Source organism: Pipistrellus kuhlii, unplaced genomic scaffold (genome assembly GCF_014108245.1).
Source record: "Pipistrellus kuhlii isolate mPipKuh1 unplaced genomic scaffold, mPipKuh1.p scaffold_m20_p_1, whole genome shotgun sequence".
NCBI classification, from domain to species: domain Eukaryota; kingdom Metazoa; phylum Chordata; class Mammalia; order Chiroptera; family Vespertilionidae; genus Pipistrellus; species Pipistrellus kuhlii.
Window position 1 is genome coordinate 172,616,028 of NW_023425404.1, and position 18,149 is coordinate 172,634,176.

Here is an 18,149-nt window from a genome sequence, read left to right on the forward strand (position 1 = left end):
CCAGGGCATACTCTACTCCCACTAGCCCAATGCTTTAGCTCTGGGTGCCACAACTGCAAGAGGAGTCAGGACCATGTGACCACCCCCACCAACCTTGCAGCTTTGACCCCAGACCTGGTGACTGTGAAACACACCACCAAACCCATCACTGCAGTCGCTGGCCCTGCGTGACTCAAAACCTAGATCCTTCAGTGAGAGCAAAAATGGGGAGACAAAGAAACAACCCACAAAGGAAATTTAAGGAAGAATCCTCAGAAAAGGAACAAAATGAAATGGAGGTATGCAATATGTCAGAAAGAGAATTCAGAATAATGGTCATATAGTTTATAAACTGGATTAATGAGAAAATCAACAATTTATGTAAGAATCAAGGGGAAATAAAAAGTGACATAAATACAATAAAAAAAAACCATTATGGAAGGTTTCAGCAGTATACCAGAAGAAGCAGAAGATGAAACTAGCGACTTAGAAGACAGGGCAGCAAAATATACTTAATTGGAACTGAAATTAGAGGTGGGGGGGGAGAAAGAAAAAAGAAAAAGAAACGGCAGGAGAGCCTAAAGGAGCTTTGGGACAACATGAAATGAAGCAAAATATGTGTAATAGGGGTTTCAGAACAATAAGAGGAGCAAGGGTTAGAAAACCAATTTGAAGAAATAATGTCAGGAAACTTGCCCAATTTGGGGAAGAAAAAAGTCACACAAGCACAGAGAGTTCCAAACAAGATGAAACAAAAAAGACCCACACCAAGACACTTCATAATTATGATGGTAAATGTTAGTGACAAAGAGAGACTCTTAAAGGCTTTAAGAGAGAGACAGAGAGTTACCTACAAGGGATCTCCCATTAGATTATCAAATGATTTCTCAACAGAAAAGCATCAGCTCAGAAATAAATGGAAGTATGCAAAGTGATGCAAAGCAAGGGACTCAATCCAAGAATACTCCAACAAGCAAGACTATCATTCAAAATTGAAAGGGAAATCAGGAGCTTCACAGATAAAAAAGGCTAAGGGAGTTTATCACTACCAATCCACAAATGCAAGAGATGCTAAAGGAAATATTATAAAAAGAAATAAAAAGGGGAGAAGAACACAAGCACAAAAAATAAAAATAGCTGCAAACCAGTACCTATCAATAATAACTTTAAACATAAATGCTCCAATCAAAAGACATCTAGTGGCTGAATGGATAAGAAAACATGACTCATACATATGCTATCTACAAGAGACCCATCTCACAATAAGGGACTCACACAGACTGAAAGTGAAGGGATGGAAAAATATATTTAAGGAAATGGAAATGAAAAAAAAAATCTGGAGTAGCAATATTTACATCTGATAAAATAGACCTCAGAGTGAAAGCCTTAACAAGAGTTAAGGAAGGCCTCTTCATAATACTAAAGGGTTTGATACAACAAGAGGATACAGCTCTGGTAAACATATATTCCCCCAATGCAGGAGCATCCAAATACATAATAAAACCTTCTTGAAGATACCAATGGTGAGATCATAGTAGGGGACTTTAATACCCCACTGATAAATCCTCTAGACAAAAAAATCTTCAAAAAAACAAAACAAAACAAAACAAACCAGCAATCTTAATGACTCACTAGATCAGATGAACTTAATTGACATCTTCAGAACATTTCACCCCAAAGCTATGTTTCATACATTCTTCTCAAGTGTACATGAGACATTTTCAAAATTAGACCACATATTGGGTCATAGGCAATATAAAGATTATACATCACATGTACAGAACATATTTGTACATGACTTATCTCTTTTTACTCTCACAGCTCCCTGAAATAGATAGAACAGAAATTATTTCTATTTTACATGGAACTAAAAATAAAAGGGCTTAAGTAAGTCATTAGATTTACTTGAGAGTATAAATTAGGATACAACATAATTCTGACATTTCAAAGTAATTTAAGATTATTGAAATATAACTTGACAGAAGCACATTCAAGGGGAATGTACTTAAGGAAAAACCAAAATTATATTTGCCAGATAGGAAGTGTCTGGACTTAAAAAGTTGCCTATGTGCTACCTGCTAGACACTGATTTTAACTATGAGATTCATCAAGTTTTTCAGTCTATAAGACATTATCTTTATCTTGCCCAGTCAGCATGGATGCTACACCTAGAGATAATAAAGGTGAATTTGTTCATTTCACATACTACAAAATATTGGGCATCTCTGTCAAATCCAGCCAAATGCCTTTCAAATCAGGGGGTCAGCGTGAACAATGCTGTCTCAGCACACCTGTGCCATTTTTTCTAGCAGTTTCATATCATGCCCCAAAGTCAAGAAACTGCTGATTCTGGGCGAAAGTATAAAATAACTCCAGTTTTCCCTCTCTCCTCATGCCCTTTTCTCATCTCTGTCCCTTAAACAAACCTGTTTGCACATTCAACTATTCATTCACACTCTGGTTTAAATACAGGAATTGAAAACTACAATCATTGTTGACTTTCTCATGGTTATTTGTATTTCAATATAGTCAAAGCTGAAGTTATTGAGATCTGATGGAGGCATTTCAAGCGGGTCACTTCCCAATTAACCTGAAATCACCTTCAGTAGATGCTCCCTACATACACTACCAACAGAGGCCCATATTTTGACTCAAAAACAAACCTCTACTCAATTGCCATAGTATTGAAAAGTAATAATGGCATTTGGTTTGTTTGACTTTGGATCCATATATCTTGTCCATTTTGCAGAACCACAAGAGCAAATATAAATGTGCAATACCTGCTTGGTGACTATGCAAAACCAATCCATCAAGATATGCTTACATTCTACAGCACTGATTTTGAACACAGTAGGGCAGATACCATCTGTAGATCCTGAAAGTCATTCTCTTCCACAAATTCAGAGAACCAGATTATGAAATCCCCTTCAAACTTCATGACAACACAGCTTGTGGGTATCTCCAAAAGTGGTGTCTGCATTGGCTTAGGAGATATACACCAACTCAACAAGAACTGGATATGATTTTTCAGTTTTATGAATACATTCTACTCTCCAAATTTTTCATCCTTTCTCTTATTCCCAACTTCAAAACTTCTAAAAGTCAGATCTCAACATACTAATCCAAAGTGTTTAATTGACCAACATTATTAACCTTTGTAGCGAATCTTTTTCTTTCATCTGCCACAAATCAGGAGTTCAGTTTGAACTGGAGTTTTTATTTCTTCGGTTACTTATTTGGGACGTACTGACTTGTGTGTGTTTGGGGAATGGAGTAGGGAACAGGGCAGAGGGGTTGTGATGTCAGTGGAAAGAATATTTTAAAATCATGTAATGTGGTAGTTGATTTAACACATTTATTAGCTATAACTAATTACTGTATGGATGTGAGAGTTTCAAACAAAAGTTGACATTTCAAAACAAGCATACCATGTAATTATAAGGACACAATTGGAAGTAAAAATGACTATATATAGAGACAGATAGACACAGAAAGATGTAGATATACATATATATCTACACACACACACATATATATATATAGATATAGATAGATAGATAGATAGATAGATAATAGAGATATATATATATATATATATATATATGTATAGATATATATGTGTGTGTGTGTGTGTGTGTGTGTGTGTGTGTGTGTTAAATATATAGTTCTGGATTAGACATAATTTTTACTTTACACAATATTTTCAAATTTTAAATTTCTTGGTTATCTTTTAAAATGTAACTTATCTGATCTAAAACCTCTCCAGATTAGCTGAAGAACCCATTTTCCATACTATATTTTATGTTTGGTTTTCCTTCTTTTGAAATGTCATTCATTTTGTAGTCATCAATCAATTTATTATTTAATAATCTCTTAAATGTGTCCAGAAATAATGATAGTCCAGGTGCCCATATGTAAATAACATTTTGAAAATGAAAAGCAGTCATTATTTCTAAAGCTGATAAAAGTTGTGTGTGTGGCCTGGCTGGTGTTGTTCAGTGGTTAAACATCAACCTATGAACCAGGTGGTCATGATTTGATTCCTGGTCAGGGCACATGCAGGGTTTGTGGGCTTCATCCTCAGTAGGGGGCATGCAAGATGCAGCAGATCAGATCAGTAATTCTCATCATTGATGTTTCAATCTCAACCTCTCCCTTCCTCACTGATATCAATGAAAACATATTTTAAAATAAAGTTGTGTGTGTGTACATGCATAAGTATAGAGGTTTCCAACCTGCCATCTCTTAACTTACAATTTTCCAACTTTAAAATGGTGCAAAATTTATAGATAGCCAATAGAAATGTGTAGTCAGTATTTCAAATTTTGAATTTTGATTTTTCACCAAACTAGTGATATGATTATGATACTCTTTTTTGGTGCTGGACAGCGGCAGTGAGTCACAGGACAAACAACCCATACTCTATAGTGTATCATACTGCCAGGATTTTCTGGATACTGTGTATTGTGTTTTCGCATCCCATCAGATCTGTGAAATGCCCATCTGTGTCTCCTGCTTCTGCTGAGAAGAGGAAGGCAATGAGTCTTGAGATGAAACTTAACATAATTTCCCAAGTGCAGGCTAATGTAAGTGTTCTGAGCACATATGAGATAGGCGAGGCTGAGCTATGATGTTCAGTATGTTAGGTGCATTAAATGCATTTTTCACTTATGCTATTTTCAGTTGAGGACGGGTTTGTCAGAACATACCCCCACTGTAAATCAAGAAGGGCAAGCATGTGCACACATACACACACACACACACACACACACACACACAGGCATGCAATGATATTTGTCGTGAAGTGATTGTGTCTGTGAAACTAGCTGTGCCATGTGATGAAGTTGTTTCTATGGAAACAGCTCATGATTCATGATCAACATAAAAGAAAATTACAGATGAATATACAAGGTAGACCTGACAGAGAAACTGTTAATTCCAGAATTAAAATTTTAAATGCCATTATTACTCTTTTTATGACTAGAAAAATTCTTTTATAATCCTAACAAATATTATTTGTTATTAAGTCCCTGCAATATGCAAGGAGTTACATAAAAAGCATAAAAAAAAATCCCTAAACTTCCTGGAGCTTATACAATGTAGGGAAAAAGGACAAGGTTAATAAGTAAAAACCTTATGCATGCTGAAAGATGACCACTGTTTATATTGGGTCTTTTGTCTTTTCAGGGTCTTGACTTTTTTATCTGCCCAATACCTGTTCTTCAGCAGAATTCTCTCTAGTGTGGCTGCAGAAAAGGCTCTGCAGAAGAAAGATGACTTCCTGTGGGTTTTGAAGTAGCTCTAGATGCATTTGGGTAGGAGAGGATTGCAGGAGGGAGAAATGATGGCCTCTGACATGAACAAATATTCTAGGCACAGGAAGGATTTCAAATAAATGTCACTAAACTGTCTCTCTGAAAACCACAAAACTGTTTATCTTGACTAGAGAATTGTATATCATCACCCTGAAAACAATAGATCAGAAGAAGAAAAACCTCCTCATGAGTCACAGAGGTTAGAGTAGGCAGGGGTCCTCACTTTCAAAATATCTATTCCCCCCATTTTCAGGAAGGATCCCAAACAAACCCTCTCATTCAAACAGTACATACTCCTAGCAACTTGCCTGATTAATCCTTTCAGCGATGGGAGCCAGGCATCTAGCCTCTGACTTTTCTGTTATATCCAAGGGGCCTTAAACCTGTGCTTCTTTTCAGTTGAGATAGGGGTGGAATAGCTGATTGCTAATGGCTACCTATGAACCCTCTTTATTTGAATATATTCCTTGAGCTGCTCCTCTGCCTCTTTCTCCAAACGAAATAAAACAATCACTGCCTTTGTTTAAATAGATATCCTCTTTTTAGGAGACTATTTTTTTGGGGTGGAGGGGGAGGTAAATTCTTGTTTAAAATCATCCCCACCTTGCCAGGACTGGTTTAGCTCAGTGGATAGAGTGTCGGCCTGCGGACTGAAAGGTCCCGGGTTCGATTCTGGTCAAGGGCATGTACCTTGGTTGCGGGCACATCCCCAGTGGGGGGGGTGCAAGAGGCAGCTAGTCGATGTTTCTCCCTCATTGACATTTCTAACTCTCTGTCCCTCTAAATTCCTCTCTGTGTAAAATCAATAAAATATATTTTAAAAAATAAATAAATAAAAATAAATAAATAAATAAAATCATCCCCACCAGGCTTTTCTTTTCTTTTTTTAAAAAAATATATTTTTTATTGATTTTTCACAGAGAGAAAGAGAGACAGAGAGTTAGAAACATCGATGAGAATCATCGATCAGCTGCCTCTTGCACACCCCCTATCGGGGATGTGCCTGCAACCAAGGTACATGCCCTTGACCAGAATCAAACCCGGGACCCTTCAGTCTGCAGGCCGATGCTCCATCCACAGAGCCAAACTGGATTCGGCCCCCACCAGGCTTTTCAATTGTTTCAGTTCTTCTGAAGAACTACAGGGAGCCACTTTTTAACTTCCTAGAAGCTAGGCTTCATTTCTCCCCGCACACTATTGGCAGCACTGGTGCTGTCTGTTAGACCATTTCATTGCATCCCCAAATACAATTTGTATGAGAACTCATACTGACTTCACTGCTTGGAATCATTTTAGGGACAGCATGGAGAACAGAGCAGGTGCTACGTAAGTGGGCTCCCCACACATCTATTTCCCCCACCTTTGTGGTTTTATAAAGGCAAATGAAACAGAATATAAAGATCACTGCTCTGGGGCAATTTGAAAAGTTTGGTCTCAATCCTGTCAGGGTCCAGGTCTTCCTGGATAAAGGACAATGTTGCTAGAGATTAAAGTTGACTGCACTGTAGTCGTTGTCTTTGGCCAGCACCCTTTCTCTATATCTCTAACCAGCCCATTTTAGCCACCACGTCTATGGGCCCAGGATTTCTCTCTGGACAATTTTGCCTTATTTGTGAACAGAATTATAAGAGTCACCAAAGAACTAGTCTTTCTCAGGACAGTTCCAATTTCTACTATTCTACCTCAATGTTCCCAGAAGTACCTTATAACAATATGCAGAAACAGGGAAGTGTAGAACAGATTGATGAATCTCAGAAGAAAGGTGAGGATGGGTGTGTGGGTTGGGGGGGGAGGGGTGAATGAAAAGTGATTAACAGGGGAACATATATACATACATGCATAGCCCATGGACAGGCAATGGTGAAGGTATTGGGGGGGGGGGGGGTGCCGGGTATCAATATAATATTTTTAAGCAAAAAATTCCAAAGAATATATAAAGAACTATAAGTATCCCACCAACTCATTCTCCTAGTCCTGCGTCCACTTCTAAGAACCCTGTTACTCATTTCTTGTATATTCTTCCAGATATTGTCAATGCCTATACAAATACATAAATATATGTTTCCAGAGAGGCTTCTTTTTATATAAGTGAGAACATTCATTAACATTGTTTTACTCTGCTTTTAGAATTCTTTCTTATCTCTAGACAATCTTCCCAATGCCCTTTAAGTTATCACCATGGTGAATTACCTGTAGTTCCCAGAACACTCCATGCTGTTTTCAGGCACACCTGCTAATGCCTGTGCCCTTCTTTCAGTTCGGAATGCTTTTCTGTTCATTTGCAACCTATAGATGGTGCGGACTACTCAGCCTCTTTAAGATTCAGGTCAAGCATTGGCCCTTCACCATGCCTGAGAAACCACCCCTCCGTGCACCCACAGGATCCTGGACCTGTCTATATTATAGCATCTACCATATTGTCCTAAAATAACTTCATGTATACACTGTTTTGTACTCCGTGAAATACTTGAAAGTAGGGGACATGTCTTGGTCATAATTCCATCCCTAGAGCCCATTATAGGCCATGTAAAAAGACTAATTGCTAGGTCTGTGGTCGGCAAACTGTGGCTCGTGAGCCACATGCGGCTCTTTGACCCCTTGAGTATGGCTCTTCCACAAAATTCAATGGCCTGGGAGAGTCTATTTTGAAGAAGTGGCATTAGAAGAAGTTTAAATTTAAAAAATTTGGCTCTCAAAGGAAATTTCAATTGTTGTACTGTTGATATTTGGCTCCGTTGACTAATGAGTTTGCCAACCACTGGTCTAGGTTGGCCTGCCAGTCCAAATTGGCCTGATTGGAATTAGCAAACCAACCTTTCTCAGTCCCTCCCCAGCCGGTTGGCTTGCCCCCATCAGCCCCCATCAGTCCTGATCACTGGCCAGGCCAAGGTACCCCAACCGTGCACAAATTTGTGCACCGGGCCTGTAGTTGTCTATAAGCATGTGATGGACCCAAACACCCCACGACTATATTAACTATGGATGTTTAAAACTCTTTCAAAGGGGGAAATATCTTCACTCTGGAATAGAAAATTTAAATATATATATATTTTTTTAAAAGACTGTAAATGCCACAGGACATCTAATCTGTTTTATTCACAAGAGTAGAGGAAGGAATGCTCCTGGAAAAATGACCTTCAATCTTAAATATACAAAATGATTATGGGTTTTATTGGATCTGCAAGGGTGGGAATACCTTAGGCACTTAATGAAGGGATATCAGAAATAATTACTGGCAAAAAAAAAAAAAATACTGTCTGTGAAAATGAGGCTCACAAAAGAAACCCACACATCTTTTTTGTGGCTAGCTTTCTTTCTAAGTTATCAGCTCTGATAAGATTAACTATAAACCCTTTCTTGAGCATTTCTGTCAAGTCCAAGTAATAGATTGTTATTTATAACTGACTATTGACTTCTTTCAGTAGATAGCAGTTAAGAGATTTCATGAAATGCACAAGAATCTAGAAAACAGGAGTATCTAAAATATAGAAACTCAATGGATGGTAGTTTCATGAAAAATAGGATTTAGTGCTCTGAAAAAGTTTATGGGGAAATTCTGTACTAACATATAATCAATTATAAGCATATATTCACCCATCTTCCTATTATCCTCAAGGATAATAATGCTGTTTGAATTATTAAAATAAATCATTTGGAAAAAAATTAATGCCATTTTTCTTTTTAAATGTTTTACCTTCCTTGAGAATGCAAGTTTTTTTTCTTTTATATATATATATACTAGAGGCCCAGTGCACAAAATTCATGCATGGGGGCAGGGGACATCCCTCTCACAATCCAGGAGAGCTGGCTCCTAAATGCTCACCTTTGCCTGCCAGCTTGATCGCCCCTAACTGCCCCCCCCCCCTGCTGGCCTGGTTATCCCTTACTGCTCTCCCTGCCAGCCTGGTTGCCCCCAACTGCCCAACCTGCCAGCCTGATCACCCCTAACCACCTTTGCCTGCCAGCTTGATCGCCCCAACTGCCCCCCTCTGCCGGCCTGGTCACCCCATGCAGCCTGCTGTTCAGTTGTTGCTGTGAGGGTGTGCTGACCAATTTGCATATTAGCCATTTATTAGTATAGACTAGAGACCCCTCAGCATGGCCTGCAGGGATCAGGCTGAAACTGGCAGTCCAACATCCCTGGAGGGATATAGTAGTGTGCTAAGTGGCAGGCAGCCAGGAGGAGCCTGAGCCCAGGCCGGGTGCCACACTGCTCCTGCTCATCCTGGCCCTGCTGCACCTGCCAACACTGCTCGGTAGGCTCTGCTGCTCTGCTACAGTCTCACACACATCCTAGGGCAATACCAGTGTGCCCATGAGAAGTGGCTATGGGCTTACACCCAGTCAGTCCTGATGCTGGTCCTAATCCTGGTCCCAGTTCAAATGGGAGAGGGGCATGCAGGAGGAGTGTCCATGGGAGAGGCGCATGATGCCGCCATGAGCCATGAGCCTGGCATCTGGTGCTTGTCAGTCAGCTGAGCGGCACTCCCACTGTGGGAGCACACTGACCTCCAGGGCACAGCTCTTGCATTGAGTGTCTGCTCCCTGGTGGTCAGTGTGTGTCATAGCCTCTGGTTGAATGGTCAAATGGTCAAACAGTTGAATGGTTGCTTAGGCTTTTATATAGAGAGATTTTTATTTATTACGGAAAGGAAGGGGGAGGGAGCAAGAGATAGAAACATTGATGAGAATCACCAATTAGCTACCTTCTGCACACCCCCACTGGGGATCGATCCTGCAACCCTGGGCATGTGCCCAATAGGGAATTTAACTATGACCTCCTGGTCTATAGATCAATGCTCAACCACTAAGCCATGCTGTGGGCAATGCAAGTCTTTATTTATGTGTTTTGAGGGTGCTATTAAGACTTTGGGAGGCATGCCAAGACAAAAAGCATCAGACATTGATACTAAGTGATATTCAGTTGAGATAAACACCCTTGCTACCAGACCATCTGAAGGAAAGATTTTAGGTGGAATTGGTAAATCCTTTAGGATATCCCAGCTCTAGAAAATAACTCTTTCCTTCTGTTTCACATTAAGTGTTGAAAAAAGTATTAGTTTGGCACTAGTAGAGCAATGTTCCCAGTTTGAATACAATGGGCAATATTAGAAATATTTCTAATTTGGTCCTGGTTCCAATATTCATTATAATATAAACCAAGTATCAGTCAAGACTCATTTTAAGACTATTGAGCCAACATTTCTCATTTCTGCCTTTGGAGATCTGTTTAACTAGGAGAAAAAAAAGGAAGACAATGCCATGACCAACTAAAATGGTGATTCAAGAAGCCTGAATTGCCTACAGTAATTGCTGCTATGGTTCCAGGAGACTACCATCGTTTGTACTCAGTGGTATAATAAATACTTGTTGGTTGACACATATAACAGAATAAAATGGTACAAATGTACTCCAACTAGAGAATAAGATGGAGAGGAAGAATCTTAATTTTGATCATCTAAAACTCTTTAATGGTCTAAATTTATATAATTGAATATCTGGATTAGAAATAGCTTTAGCAATTATGTCATTTACCTTCATTTTACAGAGGAGACACCTGAGGTCCAGAGAAGTCAAATAACTCACTCAAGGTTCGAAACCTAAATTCCAAGAATATTTTTTTAGTTACCTAGCAGATAGGAACCAGCTCCTGGAGTAAGGCTGCCTGGTTTCAAATACTGGCTCTGCCATTTACCAGCTATCTATCTTCTGAACAACATATTTAACCTCTCTCAACCAAAGTCTCCTTCTCTCAACCTCGTAATAACTGCATAGCCTTAAACAGAGGATTAAATGAGCTACTAATACAAAAGAAAAAACTATTTAGTAATCATACTTGATATATAGGAAATGTTCAATAAATGTTTTAATATCCAGTATGGCCTTGTGATCCTAAGAACAAAGACTTTCAAATGTGAACTCAAAGTCTTAACAATCTGGATAGGATTGCTTAGAAGTGGTTAGGCATGAAAAGATCTTTATGCTCTCTCTAAACCTAAAGGCAAAGGGAAGTTTTTCCTCTGTCAGCTTTTCCAGATGGTATAATATTGTAACCCAGCACCTGAAAGTGAGACCTGATCGATTACTCCTTTAAGAGAAAATGTTATTTAACTGCTGATATCTGTTCCTACCTTTAAATGGTACTGACCTATTTCCTCTATTTGCAAAGGAATTCTATTATAACCTCAGAGAATTTACTGACAGCAACAAGAGTATGGTTAGGCTATTTTACAAAGCTATTGCAAGTGCCGCAATAGGGGCAAAAACAGTTTGCAATGTTCTCTATTCTGAAGAAGAGAAGTCATTGGTGTTCTGTAAAGCAGCAGGATGGCAGTGTCAGAATGACAGTGCTTGGCAATATTTTCACAGCCATCATTTAAGGTTGGCTGACTCATAAGTATTGACACAGTTAGGAGGGCTGCTTAGTAGTCTAAGTCAAGCCCCGTTACCCAGGCTTTTGCCTTTTTCTGTTGCTTATCATCAATTACTAAACTAAATGTCCCTTTTGAACACAGCTTCCTGTCTAACTACCTGGAAATTAATTTGAGACTTAATTTGGAACCTTGGAATAATACCATTCTTAGAGAAACTTAGCAGAAAAAAAAAAGACGTTCATTTCTTAATAATGCTAAATCTCAGAATAATGTACTGCAGCCTTTGCTGCTCAAAGTGTGTCCACATACCAGTGATTGGCACCACTGAGAGTTGTTAAAAATGCAGAATGTCCAACCCCATCCCAGATCTCTGATTTAGAATATGCATTTTAATATTTTAAAAGTTCAGAGTGATTCAGATACACTTAAAAGATAAAGAAACACTGATTTGAATCAATAGGTGGGGAGGGGAGTGATTCTGACAGGTGGTTACTATTTTGCGTTACCAAGATGATGGTAATTAGAGATAAACTGAAGTGTGTACCAGAAACCTGGAATCAAACATTAAAATAACAACAGCAACAACAGTGGACTTTCGCAACACTGATGTTTAGTTAATTATATTTGCTTTTCTTTCAGCCATTATTTATACAGTTGACTTATTTTAGTTCTGTTTTTTTTTTTCCTTTTGGTTGTTTTTATTTCTTATAAAATCTATAAGAAAATTCACAGTTGCATCCATCCATGCATGAAGGAAGGAAAGAAAATGAATACTTGTCAATCATCTACTACCGGGAATGGCTACTTTAAGTTAGGACTCAATAGATGTAAAGTCTTCTGGGAGTGGTCACTTGGGCCATGGTGTCTTTAGATCAGGGACATGGATCCCTACTTGGTCAAAAGAAGCCACCTCTTTAAAAGTCCTTGAAATATGAAATACAAGAGTCCACCCACTTTTTTGCATGTAGTTAATATCATGTTTTCCCAGTCTACTACAAAGATAAGACTTGCTTATTGTTATCTGTGTTTCACTGGGCTTACATCAGGAGATGCTAGTGGTTACTTTAAGGCAATTTCCGGAGGCTACTGTCTCTTTCTTGTCCCAACTGCCTCCTGTTCATTTTTAATCATCCTAGAAAGTGTGTGTGTGTGCCCCCCCCTCTCTGTGTGTGTGTGTGTGTGTGTGTGTGTGTGTGTGTGTGTGTGTGTATGGCTTGACAGAAATTGTTGAGAGGTTAATATAATAATAAATGGAAGCAGAGTAGTTTATAGTCACTGGCACATACACAATATATCAAATGATGTCAGAGGAAAATCCTTCTTAACTCACTCAATAATATTATTTCCTGAAAAGAAAAGCCTTGCTCTTAAGTATATATATTTTCTTCTGTGTTAGTGTTATTCTATAGAGGTTTTGCATTTACTGCTCAGTAACTACCAGTGTTTCCCCGAAAATAAGACATCCTCTGAAAATAAGACCTAGCACATGGAAAGATAAGACATCCCCTGAAAATAAGACCTAGTGCAACTTTGGGAGAAAAAATTAATATAAGACACTGTCTTATTTTCGGGGAAACAGGGTATGATTCTGGATAGCAGAGATCATTGACTGTAAAAGCTATTTTACGTTTTTGTTTGGGAAAAATATTTTCAATCCTGAAGTATATAAATCAGAAAATATTTTTGATGTTATGCTAGTCTTTAGAACAGACAATGCTATAAACCAATATGGAACTATATTATAATTTAAAAAATAACAAAATTAACATAACCTAGTTTCAAACCCATTAATGTAATGTATGATTATCATGTCATTTTCCCCGCTGTGGAATGGGTGGAAAATAACAATAATGAATAAGAATATAAAAATGAGCAATGCTTTAGTAATGAATTCTTGTCTGAATTTTCCTTAAAGCTATTTTATTATATTATTTGTCCATTCTTATTTTTTAAATTAATTTTGGGGGACATTTCTTATTACATAACTTCAAAAGTTACTGTCCATCAGGCTACTAAGACATGATTAATAAAATAAGCAGTAGTGTTATTTTCCATAGATATCCCCCCTTCACCCCTCCAACTTACATTATCTAAAAACCAAAGCATATTATAGGCCGTTCTCTTAACCAGGGTCAACCATCCAGGTTGTGTTTTTACAGAACCCTCAATCCTAAAATTCCTCTTTGTTTCCCATTTTTCTTGAAGTTATTTCAAATCTATTCATTTCAATGTTTTGTCAAAGAAAAGATCAAATAAACCTTGGGTCTTGTTGGTAGCTCTCATTAAAAAGAGAAACAAAGAAGAATAAGCAACTCAAGTTTTATTATTTTCCAATGCTAGTGCCTTTTATTTTCCCATATAGCTCTAACAACACTGTGGAAAGGTAATTCGTCTTTTAGTAGAATGTTTTTTTCATTGCTTTATCTTGCTCAGTGAATATTTTTTAAAGCAAGTACATATACACATGGCACGGTGAGTAAATAGGTTGCATTATTCCATCATTAGGAGCTATTTCCAGTGGCACTGCAATTAAATTATTTTTCTGAACTTATATATGAAATTCAATACAGAGCTTGTTTTTCTTATGGTGGTTGTTTGGGTTAATAGAACCTTTCCAATTCAAATAAAAATAAAAAGTAAAATACCTGAAAAGGTGTTTGTAAATATAGTCAACAGAACTATACATTTTTTACAATTCTAAAAAGTATAATGTGCCAAACAGAATACTGACTGCCGGCAAAGGCACTGTTTCCCTTTGAGCTCCCCTAATCTTCTCCTATTTTACAAATTCCCTATGTGGGTACTTACAAGGTGCCAAATAAAAGAACAAAAATGTTATTATTTATCTACATGATACAAATTACTTGTTTTTTTTTTCTAATTTGTTTAGTTGCAATAGCATGAGTATGATTTGTGTATGTGCACATGTTATTATGCTATTCAGTGTTTGTAAACATTGTGTTTTGGGTTGCTTTGTTTAATGACATGTATGGGTTTCAATGTTTTATGCTATTCAATGTTTAAACATTGTGTTTTGGGTTGCTTTGTTTTAGTGACATGTATGTGAACAAAATATTTTAAATGAGTCAGTCTATTAAAAATCTTTTCCATATCAGAAAATACTCATTGTGCATTACTTTTTTAAAATTGGCTTTCCTTTTCCATTACAATAATTAAATAATTTATTTTAAAATAGTATTTTAAATAAGCCATTTAAATCTGGGTAAATTACTATTGGGGTGAGCACTTCCTAAGGTATGCAAATGCTTAATCACAATGTTACTAAAATCAATTTTAAAAAGAAAAAAATAAAGTTGGGTAAGTTACAACTGTAAAATACAGAAATGTAATAGTCACACTTACTATAATCATATTCAATAGATTATAAACATATTTCTCCTTCCTGTCCAAATCTTTAAAAAATTCTTAAACCTTAGCATGTTAAAATAGAATGACACACTGGTAATGAAATGAAAGGACATTTCAATAGCCTTTACAACTATAGATAGATAAAATCCCTGAAGGTTTTAGTCTTTATTCAGGTTCTCTAAATTTCTGTTGCCACAATATTATTTTTCGCAAGCGGGAAAAAAAAAATGACATGTTGCTCACCTAGATCTAGCTGTTCCCTAGGTGGTTGGTTCTAGAAAAGCAACAGGCTTTTCCCCTGCCTTACAGGAAGCAACAGTTAGAAACTCTAACAACTGGAAAACTGCTACCCCTCAGTGGTTGAAACCAGCCAATAGAGAAACTGACAGATATGATTTCAATCCATTTTTGCAATAGCTTCAGAAAGGGAGGAGAGAAAAAAAAAAATAAAACAAAAGAATGTTAACCCTTTGAAATGAAAGGACTGCACTATTACTCTCACCCCCTTCCTTCCACCATCCTTTTAATCAGCAGGCTTCTGCAGCATGCTGCTTAAATTTCCAGGGTAAAACAAAGCAATAACCGGAGTCATTCTGTTTCATCTTACATATGCAAAAGGCAACAAGGCAAATTCACCAACCACCACCTGGGAACAAGATGAGCCTGCCCAGACGCTGGCTTGAGCACTTTCTTATTTAGCAAGCGTGGACTATTGTCTCAGCCTGTTGCTCCTGCCACAGGGTGTGCCAGAGCCTGGGAGCCTGGGAAGAGGGATGGGGCACTGAAACCTCCTCTGTGTGCTTGTGTACTCCATGCTGGAACTGAGTTTGTCCGGGTCCAGGCTGCAGGGAAGCGGACTTGGGAGAAAAAGGGGGCTGCGGACCAGGGACCAGGGACCAGGGTCCTAACACCCAAGTGCAGGCCGCCTGCCGCCGGCAGATGGTGCCCTGCGCATCGGAACACCGAAGGAAACCCTGCTCCTCCAGCACCGCTCAGACTCCGCCCCACCCGATCCACGGCTGCCAGTCACCCGTCTTTCCCCCCAAATAGTGCCGCGCACGTTTCCTCCTGCGGAGCACCACACCGCAGTAGCCGGGTGTGCGTGGAACACACAAACCGGGGGCCGCGGGGTGTGTGCGCGCCGGGGTGGGGGGCGCACGGGCCGAGGTGACCGCCAGTGAAACGCAGAGGGCACGGGCACCGGCCCCTTTCGCATCTGCGTAAGCCCGGACCACTCACCATGTTCACTTCGGAAACCATGTCTATGCTGGCCACATCGATCCGCATGCCCACGTCCACGGGGGGCCCTGCCAGGGGGAGAAGGGACGCATTAGGGGCATGATCTCCTCCGAGTGGCGGCAGGCTGGGGAGGGGACAGGGGCTTCCTTGGCACTCACTGCGTTTCTGCCCGGGCTGCCCGGGCTCCCCTCCCTCCTGCGGGGGCACGGCTTGGGAAAACAGGTGTGGGCACACGCGTGATGCAGTGACTATGCAGAGGGTGTGTCGGGCCGAGGTAAGGTGGGCTCTGCCTGGGGTTTCATCCACCTGCTCCTGGGGGGATGGCGTCCTGTGTGCGTGTGCGTGTTTGTGTGCGCGTGTGCTTGTGTGCGTGTGTGCGTGTGTGTGTGTGTGTGTGTGTGTGTATCCAAGGCGTAGGGCACAGTGCACGCTTACGAACATTACATGCTTCTTTTTTTTTTTCCTCCCTGACATTCATCTTTGTCAGGAAAAGGAGAACGAGGTGTGGGTTACAGGTTGAAAAAAAAAAAAAATGAAGCTTTACCTCCAAAGTCCGGCCGCAAGCGAATGTCATATCCCTTGAGCAATCGGTCCACTGTCTCTTTCACGTATGACATGTTGCTGGGCTCGTTGGCGCTGAAGGGAAGAAGTAGGGGGACCGTATTCAGAAAGGAGCACAAACTGCGAGCTGACATAAAAAATAGATAGGCACACCTACCCCCCCCTGAAGAACAAGCTACAGGATCCGGCAAGCATGCCACAAGAAAAACACTAAGGAAGGAAGGAAGGAAAAAGAAAAAAAAAAAATAGCTCACCTGTGTGCACAACAGACCATGGCAATCATCACAGGGAAAGAGAGAAGCCCCAGACTCTCCCGATTATGCACTGTCCACATTACTAACTCTGATTAAAGAATTGTCTTTTTCGGCGAAGATTCAAGGAATGCAACTTAGTCGGCGGCAGGGCAGTAATTCCCGAATGGACCTGCGCATGCGCAGAGGGTGCTCTCCGCCGAAAGACACCTTGTGCCTGGCGAACAGTATTCCTAGTGGAACAGGCAACAGATTTCAATCCCTTTAAAGTTCCTGTTTGCGGTGCTCCGCGTCCTCAGAGCGGTCGGAGGTATCCTGCTGTGTGCTTGCTGGGAATCCTACGGTGCATGTGTGTGTATTGGGGATGGGAGGTTGCTATGTTCTTTTTCCTCTCTGCCCTCAACCTGCTTTTTTTTTTTTTTTTCTTTTTTTCTTTTTTTTAACTCAACTCCCAGGCATCTGGCTAAGGCTGCCTGTGATTGGCACCTTTCGGTAACAGTCACAGTGGTCCTAGAACTGGGAGTTTGGAGAGAAGGCGGGTCTCTGGTTGCGTGTGTGTGTGTGTGTGTGTGTGTGTGTGTGTGTGTGTGTGTGAGCGTGAGCGCGATGGGAAGGGGGAGGGAGGAAAGCTTGGCGGTGGGGTCGGGTGGAGAATGAAGTGAATGAAGAGGGAAAGCCAGAGAAGAAGGGGAAAGGCAGAGGAAACCCAGGAATATTTGAGGACTCCAAGAATCTGGTCCCCCTGGGAGGCTTTTTAAGACATCCCTGCCGGAGTAGCCCTTCTCTGTGGGAGGGAGCAGAGGAGGGGCGGGTCAGTTTTTTCCGCTTCCTTTCCTCCCGCCCCCTTTGAGTCTCTGCAGCCCAGGGTGGAGGTGGGAAGGGGGAAGAAGCAATGAGACAGCATCTCTGGGCAGATTGTTCTTTTTTTCTAGGGCCACTGGCCCCAAATTCCACTTTTCTTCTGGGTTCTAGTGAGGAACCCATAAATTGCCAGTATGTTAGCTCGTATGGAGTAACCCAGAAGGGGCTCTGAAACACCCAGAGGGTCTAACCTCTGCTTG

The 18,149-nt window shown here is 40.0% G+C and overlaps 1 protein-coding gene across 1 annotated transcript in view; it reads right to left on the reverse strand.

The window, feature by feature from the left end:
- GABRB1 (gamma-aminobutyric acid type A receptor subunit beta1) overlaps positions 1-17,633 on the reverse strand; it is a 354,508-nt gene extending 336,875 nt beyond the window's left edge. Inside the window, exons 1-3 of the mRNA XM_036417178.2 lie at positions 17,092-17,633; positions 16,821-16,912; positions 16,277-16,344 (exon numbers count right to left, since the gene is read on the reverse strand). Coding sequence (XP_036273071.1) covers positions 16,277-16,344; positions 16,821-16,912; positions 17,092-17,171 — 240 coding nt within the window. The 5' untranslated portion in view covers positions 17,172-17,633. The remainder of the gene's footprint in view (positions 1-16,276; positions 16,345-16,820; positions 16,913-17,091) is intronic.
- Positions 17,634-18,149: the final 516 nt, after the last annotated feature.